Consider the following 13497-nt stretch of genomic DNA (forward strand, 5'->3'; position numbering starts at 1 on the left):
ATAAATGTAATTTTATGTTACATTTAGCAAAACATGGTCAGGTTAAATGGTCTGAATGGTTTTTGCTCCCAAATGTTTATTACTTGGGTATAATGTGTCACAGTTCACCTTATTTTGCTATCCTCATAAATGAATTATAGTGTCCTGCACCCACTAGTAACAAAATATCAACAATTATAATCTGGAGTCTGAATATATTTTGGTTTGATATTTAGACAATAGCAGCAGGGAGCAGAAGATCAAATGAAACCATTGGTTCGGCATGGAGTTTCAGGGGGTTTTCTTCTGTGTATTAATGAAAGGATTTCTTCTGTACAAATGAGAATCCTAAAGAAAATAAACAAGAATTGTATGCATTTTCTTATATCCATTGTGAAATTAGTAAAGATTGAAATAATGAAATGTTGGTGAAAATAGTGCCAAAATGTAAAATCTAAAGTCTAAAAAGTTAAAGTGTATTTTGCATTTAAATCAGGTTTCAGTTATGTTAAAATTGTTATTTTATGTTACATTTACCAAAACATGGTCAGGTCAAATGGTCTGAATGGTTTTTGCTCCCAAATGTTTATTACTTGGGTAGAATGTGTCAGTTTACTTTATTTTGCTATCCTCATAAATGAATTATAGTGTCCTGCACCCACTAGTAACAAAATATCAACAGCTATATCTGGTGTCTGAATATATTTTGGTTCGATTGGTTTAATATTTAGACAATCGCAGAGAGCAGCAGAGCAAATGAAACCAATGCTTCTGCATGGAGTTTTATGGTCTTCTTATGTGTATTAATGAGAGGATTTCTTCTGTTTAAATGAGAATCCTAAAAAGCACAATGAGTTGAGTTTTATAGATCTCAGCCTCTAACACACTGATGTTGACTCATTAATGCAGAGTATTTACTGGAGCGGAAACTGCTGCAAAGCGTTTATATTACACTTTACCACTTTCAATATGCTGTACTAACTACAAGCTGTTTTAATTGTGCAAGCTCTTCTTTCACATATTGACATGTGCATAGCTCCAAGTCCCCCCCAAAAAACAAGATTTCACACACATTTACAATTCAAGTTACATTTTCTTTATATAGGAGAGTGTGTATGGTGTAATACCATAAATACAACACATGTACAGCAGAAAAAACACAGTTAAACACAAGTTAGAAGTACACTTCTAGCATTCTGCTTCATTTTATCGCTATCTCTCTTTAATTTGCTTTATAATTCTGCCCTAGATCCTTTCAGATATAATGGTGACATAGGCTTCCACTCTACTAAGAATGGCATTGTATGAGTCACAGGGTGTTCTCAGAATAGAGAGGAGATCTTGCACTAACAGTACGGCTTCATCAAGCGTCTTCTGCTGGTTCTGTGGTCCACACAGAAGTTTAGTGATTCTTTTACTGCTCTGCTCTAGATCTCCCAGAACAAATGATGGAGAAGACAGAGATTTAAGCTGTTCAACTGGAGGCATTACGCTCTCTAGATTACTTTTTGCTAGATAAATAGTGACTAGAGGACACAGGAGATTCCCCAAAAGACCCATGGTGTTCTCATGCAGTTCCTTTATCACTTTAGCTTTGTCTTTCAGTGACGCCACAGAGAAAGCAATCTTATCATAAAGAACAGAGTCACTTTTCCTACACTTTTTGTCCTGCTTTTCACAAACATCAATGATCTGGTACATGACCTCTCTAATCCTGGCACAGTTCTGTTCAATACTTTCATTTTCATTTGGTAAGACTGCAGGAAAGACGTTTTGTTCCATGTGAGTATTGAGGATCTCCAAAAGTCTTTCAGTGATGTCGAAGTATTTGTGCACATAGTGGTGAAGGGACTGGGTAGATCTTATCAGTTCTTCTTTCTTACTTTCTTCTTTCCTGTTTAAGAACCAACTCGTCATTCTGTTTAATATTTCTGTTGATCAAGAGAAAAGCAGGTTAATCAGGCAAACAATTATCTATTATTACTATTAAACTATAAACTATTAGTACTATTGGTTATAGTTCTTGTGTTCTTAAAAACGGTGTTGTAATGATTATAATTTTTCAGTATTTCAGAGAAACGAAAGACAAAACGTCCAGAAACGTCTAATAAAAATACTGCAGTAAAATCAGAAAGGCAAACTAACGCTTGTTAAGATTGGCAATGGCAATGATTAGACAAACCCATTTCAAATCATTAAAGTCCTGTGATATTACATCAACAAATGCTAATCCAGATTCAGATTGTGGCCGATCAAGGATTATTTTGCCAATTGACATGGCGACTCAATCTGTACAACATGTAGAACACTGACACAATCATCAACTCAGACTGCAAAGTTAAAATGCAGGGTGATATTTCCCTGTTTAAGCAATAATAGAAAATGCTATAAAATATCAGTCAAGGAATAGTTTTTGCTCACCTGGGTTTATTCTCTGGATTTGAAGACTGTCGGAGTTGTAGTTTGTGCTGTTGTGTGAGTGATACAGATCTCAGTCTCTAACACACCACTGATGTGGATTCATTCAGCTGAACTGGAGAGAGAGTGAAACTGTTTAACCTTTAAATTCCTTTGTGATACTTTCACTTTCATCATGATGCAGCGGTGTAAACAGCAGACTAAAAATCCCCTTACTTAAGAGTTGTTGCTAGAAGGCTTTCGTGTAGCTCATTGGTAAGAGCATTGGTTCGATCCCAGGGGATTGCAAATACCTATGTAAAAATATATAGGATAATGCAATGCAAGTCGCTTTGGATAAAAGCATCTGGTAAATGCATAAATGTTAATGTAAGGGATACAGCTACGGCCAGAAGGGGTCAACATTGTTTGCTTTGAATCAATATCATATTTGCTTTGTATTTATGAGATCAGGATACCTTTGCAGGAAATAGAAACTGAAACTGGATCAAGTTGGCACAATCATGCCCCGACTGTTCATAAAATGGACTCTCAAAACAACCGAATACAATAAAGGGAAATATTGCAAATGATCTGTAAATGCATAAACACATTTTAAACAAACTGTTATAATTTAATAGCTAGTTGAGCTCTGCAACAATGTATAAAATATTTTTGTGGTCTCATGAGTTATAAAAACAATAAACACTCAGGGTTGAGTTTTAGCCTTATCACCGATTCTTCGGGATGACATTCAACTTGTCAATATGTTTGCTATCTGTAAACTGGATTGTATCTGTGAAAAAGGGCAAATGTTTATTTCTGCTTCTGATCTTGTTCTTTGAGCTACAAACCAAGACACAAAAGCATTCACATTTTTGTATTTGACATAGATTTTTATCTAAAGCAACTTATAGTTCATTAAAGGCTGTCGTTAGAGCCTGCCAGCCTGTGCCATGCCTTAGCCTCGGATGGCACCAGCCTATTTTAAACCCTGTCCGCTCACTATGTGCGCCTACCGACTCTTTTAATACATCAATATAAATCTCCCTCCTGAAACATATTTAGCCTCCAGTACTAATAAACTTACAATGACAAAAATACATTAGTTGTACAGATGTGCAATGAAACTTTATTCAATACAAAATACATAAATAGAGCATCTGTATGTAAGTCAGTGGCAGAAAATATTTGTACACATAGAAATACATTTATATATGCAGACAAAAAAAGCTTTAGTGAAAAAAATTACAGAACAGGGCAGCCAACCGTCAACTGAAAATATTTTTTAACCTCTAACAATCCCTTTAGTGATATAAATAAGAAAATTTATTAGCATAATAAAAAAGGAATATTTATTTCCCTGGCTTAATATTTATTTCCCTGGCTAAATATTTATTTTCCCAGTCCAAGTTCAACAAATATTCAGAATTCAAAAAACTAAACAGTCCATACACAGGACAATAACTTTTGTTTTAAAAAAAGCACAATCTGTGATTGATGACTTGTTTTAGGCTAACAAACCTATTGAAAATGCAAATGTGTTCGCCATATCAAATCCTGGCAGTATTAATACAACAAGAGTGCCAGTCCAAGCAATTTCAGATTATGCTTTTAAATAAAGCTGATGAGATCAACGCAGACTCTAACTGCTTCAGCACTCCTGCGGCCAGTACTCTGTGTCCGTATGTGGTCGTTCCAGACAGTTTAAGGGCATTAAACTATATATACTTATTCCAACAATTCATTAATCAGAGAACATTCCACAAAGTATTGTGCAATTAACTATCCCATCAGCATTGGAAGAGTTAACATCCTAAAGGTCAAGGACTGAAACAGGGTGTGAGTGGCACCGATTCTTATGTCTTTAGATGAAACATAGACCTAAAGTTTGTGCTTTTTCAAAATGGTGGCAGTCAATACACGTGATATGCATTTACTAAATAAAACAGGAGGTGTTGTTCAAAAGCATGATATAAATAGTCTTAAAACGAACTTAAGCAAAGTCTAATTCAGAAAATGTAAACGGACATGGCAATTCACAACACGTGCAGCCAGATGATAAAAAAACAACCTAAGCTCTCCCTTGGAACATGAATGTTCTTCTTAAATCCGTCCCTTATGAAATACAGAATTTTTTGTCAAGAGGAAACATAAGTGCTGTATCTTTTAAACCTACGCCTTCTAAAATTCTATATTGCTTGAATGAGCAAATATAACATGAGCGTTTTAAAGAGAGTGTTGCAGTGCGCATCAATAACAGGTGTGTTGTGAATGTTGGTGTTTTTGGAAACGCTAATGCTCGTTTACTGTATTCAGACAGACTGTGTGGTGCAGGGCAAATTTATGCAGGTGCAGTCTTGAATGCACCCCAGGCGTGGAAACAGCGGGTAAAACAGTGAGGCTCATTGCCTTTGCGCACCAGGCGCAGCTTCCTAGGGTGCTCCGCATCCTTGGACCTCATGTGTTGAATATAGACCTGATTCAAGAGAAAACCATGTTAACAGAAACTGGAAAGCCCAGAGGGCACATGTATTTTTAGTAAGACCGTACACCACACGTGATGGTATTCAGTAAAATTAAACTGTCCCTCAATCAGACACTGACCTGACAAGCCTTCAAGCTTAGCTTAATCTCCACTTGGCTTGTCTGAGAGCCAACCCACATGTAAACCTGCAGAGGAAGCAAGAAAAACAAACCCTAAGCAACACATTTTAACACGAAGATAATGAGAATGGCTAAAGGCATCAAGCTCTACCTCTTTTCCATTGTCTAAAAGCATAATGTCATCATCAGCCAGGTCATCCTGACAAAAGTCTGAGCACTTCTCTGATACAGCAAAGTAACCTTTCTCATTCGAGCACCTGAGATGTGAAAACAAAATATTCATGATCATCACATACAAATACAGTACGTGTTAATGCTCTTTGTTTGTTTCAATAAATTGTTTACCTAAACAGTCTAGCATATTTCATGTACTCTGCATCTTCATCGTATTGCTTCTGAGAGCCGATGCCAACCCAGAAGAAATTTTCTGGCTCCTCTCCTTCATTTATCACCTAAAGAAAAGTGCAAAAGAAACAAAATCATTATATTCAATTACAAACTAGCTCATATGATTCAATTTCACCGATAGATTTTCAATATGTACCTGCTTACTGTACGACTCATCAAACATTGTGTTCATGATGTCTTCTGCTAGTTTAGCTTCATCTGGGTCTGCTGCTCTTCCAACCCAAGTGTACACTATTCCCTGGTTGTCTGTACTTTCAAATGGAACCTAATCGGAACATTTAAAGAATGCTCATTCAAAAATTGCCATTGTACTAAATTATTCATTAAATTATCTCCTGGTGTTTTACCAAAGAACAGGATTTCAAACAATGAGGGAAGTAAACAAGCTGACAAACTATTCCAAATATTAATGTGTTGTTATTTCGCTTAGTATCATATATGGTAAAAACATAGCATTTACCTTCAATATGAAGCAGAATTCAGAATTGAGGTTGCTGGAATCTGTGGCTATTTGAATAGTCCTAAAACAACACACAAACACGGCACAGAGTTTCAAACTGTATATCCTGTCTGCTTTATACAAGCTGAACAGATGTTGCCTTTATATGGTGTATACCTGGTACAAAGAGCGCTTCCATTTGTCCTGATGTGGTATAAGCTTGGTTGCACACTGTCCACTTTAATCTTCCTCTTGCCTTTGTGAATGATGAACTTTCTCTTGAAATGTGACAAGAACTTGAGGTTCTCCTGCTGCTGGGTCATTCTCACAACCTGAAACGTACACAAAATAAAAACAATCTCTAATGAATTTCCACTGCACTGTGCTGGAAGACATAACATCAGGCAAGTGCAGTAATGTTACGACTTTTTTAAAACACAGATATATATGTTACACAATACCGACAAAAACTAATTATAATGCAGATAAACACAGTACCTCTAGTTTCCCTGGAAACAAACTTTCAAACTTCTTCTGCAGGCTGAAAGTGAAAGTCAGCCAGCCCATGTTGGAGGCCTCACGGCCCTGCCAGAAATAAACCACACACTGGAAGTCTTCTTCAGGCTGTTTGTCATCATCCTCTCTTTTCTCTTTGTCTTTCTCTTGATCATTCTCATATTCCACAGCCACCCAGTACCTGAAAGAGATAAAATCCTTCAATTACGGCTATAGACTTATATAACTTGGATAAGAAAAATGATCAATTGGCTCAGCCGATGGATTTTGCGGCAGGATTTTGTTAGAACCGACCAACCTGCAGAGAAATACATAGCAGTCCTGAGTGTGGAAGTGACCAAACTCCTCCTCTGGCAAACGAGCAAACTTCTTTCCCTCTAGAACAAATCCCTCCATGCCGTCCAAGTCCTCGTTCCACTCCTCCATCATTTGCTCAGCCTGTCAAGAAACATAACAAACACCAAAGACAACTTTAGACAAATCCAACAGATTTGCTTCAGTATAAATGGATATGTTGAACCAGTCAAGCGTAAAGATCTGACGCAACAATATAACCTGCTAAATGCTGCACATTAAAGGTATTTACATTAAAGTGAAAACATAAACACAATCCCACCTCTGTGAGGGGCATGGGTGGCTGCCTGGGCAGGAAGAGAGCTGTTAGATCAGCTTTCATCTGGTCCTTCTGCTCTGCATCCTTCTTTACTTTTCCAGACAAGCCAGCGGCCTGCTTCACGCTCTCTGCGTTCCTGGTGTAGTCCACCTTCAACACGTCATCCCAATTCTTGAACTTGGATTTGAAGACCTGTTGAGCGGTAACATCGATGTGTGGAATTGAAGAGATGAACACTGAATTAATTGAAAAGCTGATTAAAAAAGGAGATCTCAAAATTGTACCTGGTACTCCGTGCCCTCCAGATTACGAATGACCACGGCGTGCTTTGGTCGATGCAGCATACAGCACACCTCCTGGCCCAGCTTCAACGCGGCTGCCCTCACCAGACGTGGAGATTTACGGCCGATCCAAATGAATACATCAGACCAGCAATCTAAGATGAAGACACCTTTAGTGTCCAGAAGACCTTGTACCTAAAACACCAAGACAGTTCAAAAGTTAGACAAGTCACTGAGCACTTACAAAGACTCAAAAATATGTCTGTAAATAACAAGAAACAGTCTAGACTTTGCATTACCAGTCTATTCTCCGGAACCACATCTAGTTTGATTTTATCCTTGTGCTCCACCGAAAGTTTGTAGTTGATTTGAGGAAGTTCGAGATATCCCAAACCTAAGCCAACCTAACAGACCATAAAAGGTACAAAATATTTTACACAGTGGTGATTTTAGAAGGAAAAGCAGCGTTTAAACAAACAAGAGACTATTTCCTGACCTTATACAGCTTGGGACGGACAGGAGTAAAGTCATCTGGAACATGTTTTTTGATTTCCTCTGGCTGTCCTCCAAGAATCTCCCAGAACTCGGGAGGTTCATGATTTTGCATCAACGTCATAATCTCTGCTTTACCTTTTCGCTCATTTTTGTTGATCTTTTCACCAAATAACCTGAAAATATGCATATTAAGCAGCGTTACAAATTTGGACCACAGGAATGGGAAACAAAACATTGCGCTGTGTTGTTTTCAAGCTACCTTGCTTTTGTGGTACCACCCAGCGTTGCATTACCTCCTCTCCAAACAAATATTTCAAGACCATTGTCCAGCAAGAACACAAATCTGGCAAGAGAAAAAGAAACAGATGTCATGTGACCACTCCACAAAAATGTGATGGAAAAAAACAAGAGCACTTAGAACTCACCGTGGGTCAAGTGAGGACGCTTTAATAGGCACCGATTCTAATCTGATGTTCTTTTTCCCATATACCCTGTACAACCTGCCCAAAACACACAAAAAATACAGGATTAGTGCCAGTCCTTTCATGGATAAACTGGAGGAGGGTGTTAATTTTGGTGGGATACCTGGTTGAATATTGTGTGTCCTCTACGGTGTAAAATCCACTAGCAGTTCCGCCCTCAATGTAAGAGATCGCAGTGTCGAACACCTAAAATGACAAACATTGTTAACAAAATCCCCAAACGCAGCATGACATCATTCATGTGTTTCATTGACCCTGTGTTTCTTTTACTGACCGCAGTGAATTCTTCACTTTCGTCTCCCATCTCCTCTCTGATACTCCTGCACTCAGCGCCCAAATAATTACGAAGGTTGACAGCATGGATTGCTGAGCTGGCTTTCTTATCAAGTGTGGCTTCCTGGCCAATCCAGTAAAAGATCTGCCAGTTCAAGGCTCCGTTATCATCTAAGAAAGTCTGCAAAAAAACGGAACATTAAACAATATATTCAAGACATAGCGTGGTCATAAGAAGTAGGAAATATATTGGCATTAGCCATAACCACAATGATTCAAAGGACTTACTCTGAGAACAATGTAACAGTCAGCCTCATAGAACTTTCCGTGGAAAGCTTCGTCCACCTGCATGGGTACAAAGTTCTCTATCTGCCAGATTGTGACTCCAGGTATTTGCCCCACATCCTCCAAGAAGAACTCGGAGTAGTCCAGTGGAGGTTTCTCCAGGTTCTTGTCCCAACGCTTTACTTTCAGGTCTGAGTATTTCAAGTCGCCATTCTCCTACAAGAAGACCAGAATCTATTCTTATTTTCACTTCACCAGATGATTGTCTTGTCTCATAAAGCTTCACCATCATGTTTTCTCACCTCCATAGATTTGTTCTTATCATGAGTCACATCTGACATTCCTTTCAGCACCTGTTTAGCCTGATCATCTTGAGAAGAGTCTTTTCTCCTCCTTAGCCTCATTTTCCGGGCCATGTGATCTTTTGGGCTATTTCCTGTGTGACATAAAGCATTCCAAATGTTTCGAACACGATCTGATGAGATCATAATGAAAATAAGTTTTGCTGTAAACAAGCAAAGCCATATATTCTACCTCCACCAGCTGCTGCTACAGTGGCTGGGGATGCACCAGCCAATCGTAGCTGGTTCTGCAAAGAGAAGTCTATGTTGTACCACTCAGCTGTTCTGTCCACCGGCTTAGGAGGCATGACTAGATTGGGATTCTCACGAACGTCCAAAACCTAAGAACAAAATGTCAAAGCATTACAAACCAATTAATTGGCCGAGCAAACAATAAAGCCTGATGTTGCATTTCATTGCACTTAATGTGAACATATGACTTTCATAAAGGTTTACAGCAAGCAATTATTTTGCTGTTTGGTACGACAAAGTAAACACATAACTGCTTGGTATACATGATAAAGTCAGTCATGAAAGCTTGTAATGCTTACATACCTGCAAATCAGTCAAGAAATGAATGGCCTCTGGTAAAGTCACAAGACGGTTCTTGTTCAAGACCAGTTTCTTCAACTTCCCACACCTGGAAGGCATTATGATAATGTATCAAAGTTGTCCATTTGTTAATAGCCAAAACAAGCATCAGTGTGTCGATTCGCACCTGCAAAGTCCCTCTGGAACGAGCTCCAAATTATTATTTGCTGCCATGAATTCCACTAGGTTGGATAGTTTTCCCACACCGGATGGAAGCCCATCGAAATCAATTTTGTTTGAGTTCACATACAGCTTCTTCAGCATGGACAGCTTGCAAATAGCAGACTAGACATCGCAGCAAACAGAGGAAAAGAAGAGACAAGTTTACCAAACCAAAACCATCATTGTACGATAAACGACAATTCAATAAATGGGATGTCATAATAACATGCGAGAACTTCTAGTAACTGCCAAGTTCCTTTTTTTAAATTGGGACCTACAGGCAAGGATGTGAGTTGGTTCCTTGAAAGGTTGAGAGTCTCAAGCTTGGTCCACTGATCTATGCACAGTGACAGTTCTGATATCTGATTGCTGCTCAAATTGAGTCGTTTTAGATTAGCCAGGGTATACAAGCATTCTGGTACTCGACTCAGATCATTGCAGGAAAGGTCCACATCTACACAAAAACATACAAAATGTGATTAAACATGCACATATAATTTTAGATACTGATGATGATAGAACAGAAACAGCAAACAAGTACCCGCTAAGTTTGTGAGTCCCTCTAGACTGGTTGGCATATTACTTTGAGTACGTTGTGTGTTCCGTAAGTGAAGGGTTTGCAGGGCCACCATAGCAGGTAGTTGCCTGTTACAACAAAGCAAACAATCAATAGAAGCCAGATCTTATCAGACTCAATGATGTCATCTGTACAGAAAGTATGCCACCCTACAGAAAGCAAGAAGCCTTCCAGTTGCAGGGATACAAATCATAAAATCTACATATGTTACCTGAGCTGTGCATGCATAAGTGGATTATTATTGAGTATCAGGGTCTGCAAATGGACCAAGCGTCTCATCTGAGGGGGCAAGGTGTCCAAATTATTGTCACTCAGGTCCAGGTAGAGCAGATCAGTCAGATTAATGAACAGCTGATTTGGTATGTTATCAATGCTGTGAGAAAGAGCAAACACAAGAGATATTGACAGAAATTCACAGATAAGATACCACCAACCAAAATAATTCTTAAGTATGTATGCCCATCATTACAAATATAGAAAGACATGGACTGTACCTATTGTGACTGAGGTTTAAGACCAACATGTTCCTGGAGTTTTCCAAGTCCCTTGGAATCTCAGCGAGTTGGTTATAGCTCAAATCCTAAAGGGAGGCAACATTTTATATAAACACAGGTCTTTCAGTCTATTTTGCCTTCTCAACAGCACATAAAAGGAGACAGACCGGCCTGTCTTAAAATAATGACATGTTTATGCCATCATCCCAAGGGAGAGATAAACAATAAAGCATTGAATAAAGAGAAATAGTAAATCCCCACATACCAGCACAGAAAGATCATCCAGCTGAAAAATATCATCAGGAACTCCGGAGTTCTTCAAGTTGTTTGCTCTGGCCACCAAGGCCTATGGGAAAATAAAAAATAAAATCTAATGATTATATGAGGAATAAAAATATTTACAATAAAATAGAAGGAAAATTGTTGAAATAAACTTGTCAACAAATGTAAATAGGTACATAAATATTTAGCAACAGGAAGTGCTGTATTTCGCAACACTGTTTACCCTCAGGTTGGGAAGACTGGACAGCTCTCCATGCAGCGTTGTGAGGCTGTTGTGACTCACTGATAAATGTTCCTGATTTTAGATACGAGACAAAAGAAGACCCCAGATGGAACATTAGTACAACGACACTGCTGGGTTGCAAAATATTACCGAAATGTTATAATGCAGAGGAAAGATTTCATCACCAGTTTCTGTAGGGAGGCAAGTTCCTCTGGAAGATAGCAAAGACCCGTTCTGTTTAGTTTCAGCCATCGCAAGCTGGTCATAGACTTGACATGCTCAGGAAAATAGCCCCCCTATTAGAATAGAGATAAAACTCAAGCATCACTGCCAGAAATTAACACCAACAACAATATGCTTCAAACTCATTTTAGCAATTCCATACAACCTCATCATGACGAAAGTTTTTATAAGACATTTTCATAACATAGATATCTAAGCAGTCAATATTTGGCGGTTTAAGTGCCGTATGTGGCGCCTGTTTAATTTTTTAAAGCATTTCTAATGATTTCGCATAGTCAGGTATATGAAAGAATTGACACGTCCATAACAGACTGAAGTAACTGTTTCTGTCTCATAAATGCACACAAAAGTAAAGTAAAATATCTATTTTATGTAAATCTTCTCTATTAATTGGGTATTACTGTTGTTAATGCATTTTAATTCACAGAAGTATGTTGTTTCTCTCCTTTTTTTGTCACATCCATAACACGTTTATTTCCCAAGTTTACTATAAAAAAAAACATTTTAGACAGCAGGCATGGGCCGGTTACTATCAAAAACCACAAACATTTTCTGCGATATCATTTCTAAGGTATGAGCTATGTTTACATAAAATGTATTTAACTTAACATCAAATTAAATTATGATTAAATCGTGTTATTCAATGTTTGATGTTTACGTTTAATATGCATATATAGATTTCAAAAATACTTTTTTTAAAGAATATTGTAATTGATGGTTAGATGGTTCAATATATTGATAATAAATACATTCTTTGAGAATTAAGGCACACAGGAACTGCTCATTTACAGTTTGTGTGGAAGCAACATAATATACACATGTTTCTAAAAAGAAGGTTTAGAGAGACTTCTACAGTCATGACACTTCCCTAACCTCCTACTTTAATCATGAATGTGATCTATACTGGTACAGTGATGTCATCTCGAGATTATAGGGTGTGTTTGCCATGACAAGCTTAGGGTGAGCTGGATCCACACATGTGCAACAAGAGTGAGATGAGTCGATCTGACTGAAGTTGGTTTTATATAAGAACAGCCAGAGACTCAGACAGGATCAACACAAATTTATTCAAGTCAACTGACACACTTGTCACTTGTGGTTTATCTGAGAAGTTTGGTTGAACTCCTATAAACGCTTTATTGAACTTCTCCATGCTTCAAAATACTGGACATAATGAAACACGACTAATGAATGACTAACTTTCTAAACGTGACAACTTCACAACAAATAACATGCTTTTGAGAGGCACTTCTAGCATCGCAGATTATTGATATCAAAAGCTCATTGACACGCATTTGACGGTAACCGAAACAACACCGCTACCGGGACACAAACTTCTTGTGATTTCCTCTGTTACCCGTCACGTCGCTTGATTGACCGCACCATATTTTGACAACTCGAGAGCTAACGCCCAGTGTGTTGCCCTGAGCTAACCACATAGCACTGTTAGCTTCTCTCTGCCTCTTCTGAAAAGCGAACCTTCCGTCATCTATATTTCCTCGCTCGAGCGGTTTAATAACAAGTTACTAACATTATCCCGTAGACATAAAGAGTGCAAAATAGAGGGATTACCTTAAAGTCATTCCCACTCAAGTCTACCCCCCTGATAAAGGGAAGAACTCCGGTCGCGGCCATGTCTAATTCAGGATATGGCAGCCGCAGTCGCAGCCTATTTCTGTTGCATGGTACAGCAACGGCTGACAAAACTCACACCCCGCCCTCGTTCAGATGGTACAGCCCACTGTTCCGCCACTGAGTCAACCTCCCCGCCAACTCTCAGATGGTACAGTACAGCCTACTGTTATATCA

At 38.4% G+C, this 13497-nt stretch overlaps 2 protein-coding genes across 2 annotated transcripts; both read right to left on the minus strand.

The window, feature by feature from the left end:
* Positions 1 to 1106: 1106 nt before the first annotated feature.
* Positions 1107 to 2523, minus strand: LOC130426707 (uncharacterized). Its single transcript, XM_056753618.1, has 2 exons — positions 2401 to 2523; positions 1107 to 1910 (listed from the first exon to the last, which is right to left on the minus strand). The coding sequence occupies exon 2, from the start codon at positions 1894 to 1896 to the stop codon at positions 1225 to 1227; it is 672 nt and encodes a 223-aa protein (XP_056609596.1). The 5' UTR covers positions 1897 to 1910; positions 2401 to 2523; the 3' UTR covers positions 1107 to 1224.
* Positions 2524 to 3481: 958 nt separating this feature from the next.
* flii (FLII actin remodeling protein) lies at positions 3482 to 13360 on the minus strand. The gene is made up of 30 exons (XM_056753744.1): positions 13261 to 13360; positions 11631 to 11741; positions 11446 to 11517; positions 11206 to 11286; positions 10941 to 11026; positions 10658 to 10819; positions 10411 to 10514; positions 10148 to 10323; positions 9835 to 9992; positions 9672 to 9756; positions 9310 to 9457; positions 9078 to 9211; positions 8779 to 8991; positions 8492 to 8671; positions 8321 to 8403; positions 8161 to 8235; positions 7995 to 8078; positions 7737 to 7908; positions 7540 to 7644; positions 7244 to 7435; positions 6963 to 7151; positions 6645 to 6784; positions 6329 to 6527; positions 6008 to 6162; positions 5852 to 5912; positions 5528 to 5656; positions 5329 to 5435; positions 5135 to 5240; positions 4984 to 5049; positions 3482 to 4855 (listed from the first exon to the last, which is right to left on the minus strand). Exons 1-30 carry the CDS (start codon positions 13321 to 13323, stop codon positions 4721 to 4723), a joined length of 3771 nt encoding a protein of 1256 aa, XP_056609722.1. The 5' UTR covers positions 13324 to 13360; the 3' UTR covers positions 3482 to 4720.
* Between the last annotated feature and the right edge of the window lie 137 nt (positions 13361 to 13497).

Source organism: Triplophysa dalaica, chromosome 7, assembly GCF_015846415.1.
Source record: "Triplophysa dalaica isolate WHDGS20190420 chromosome 7, ASM1584641v1, whole genome shotgun sequence".
In the NCBI taxonomy this organism is placed as follows: domain Eukaryota; kingdom Metazoa; phylum Chordata; class Actinopteri; order Cypriniformes; family Nemacheilidae; genus Triplophysa; species Triplophysa dalaica.

Bases quoted from the DNA above. Each gene is read 5' to 3' on its own strand.
- flii (XM_056753744.1), bottom strand. From the start codon at position 13,323: ATGGCCGCGACCGGAGTTCTTCCCTTTATCAGGGGGGTAGACTTGAGT. The intron at 11,518-11,630 runs GTGATGAAATCT...ATCTAAAATCAG, and splicing joins TTGCCTCCCTACAGAAACTG to GAACATTTATCAGTGAGTCA. The intron at 7,436-7,539 runs GTAATGCAAAGT...TTGGTGTTTTAG, and splicing joins TGGTTCCGGAGAATAGACTG to GTACAAGGTCTTCTGGACAC.
- LOC130426707 (XM_056753618.1), bottom strand. From the start codon at position 1,896: ATGACGAGTTGGTTCTTAAACAGGAAAGAAGAAAGTAAGAAAGAAGAA.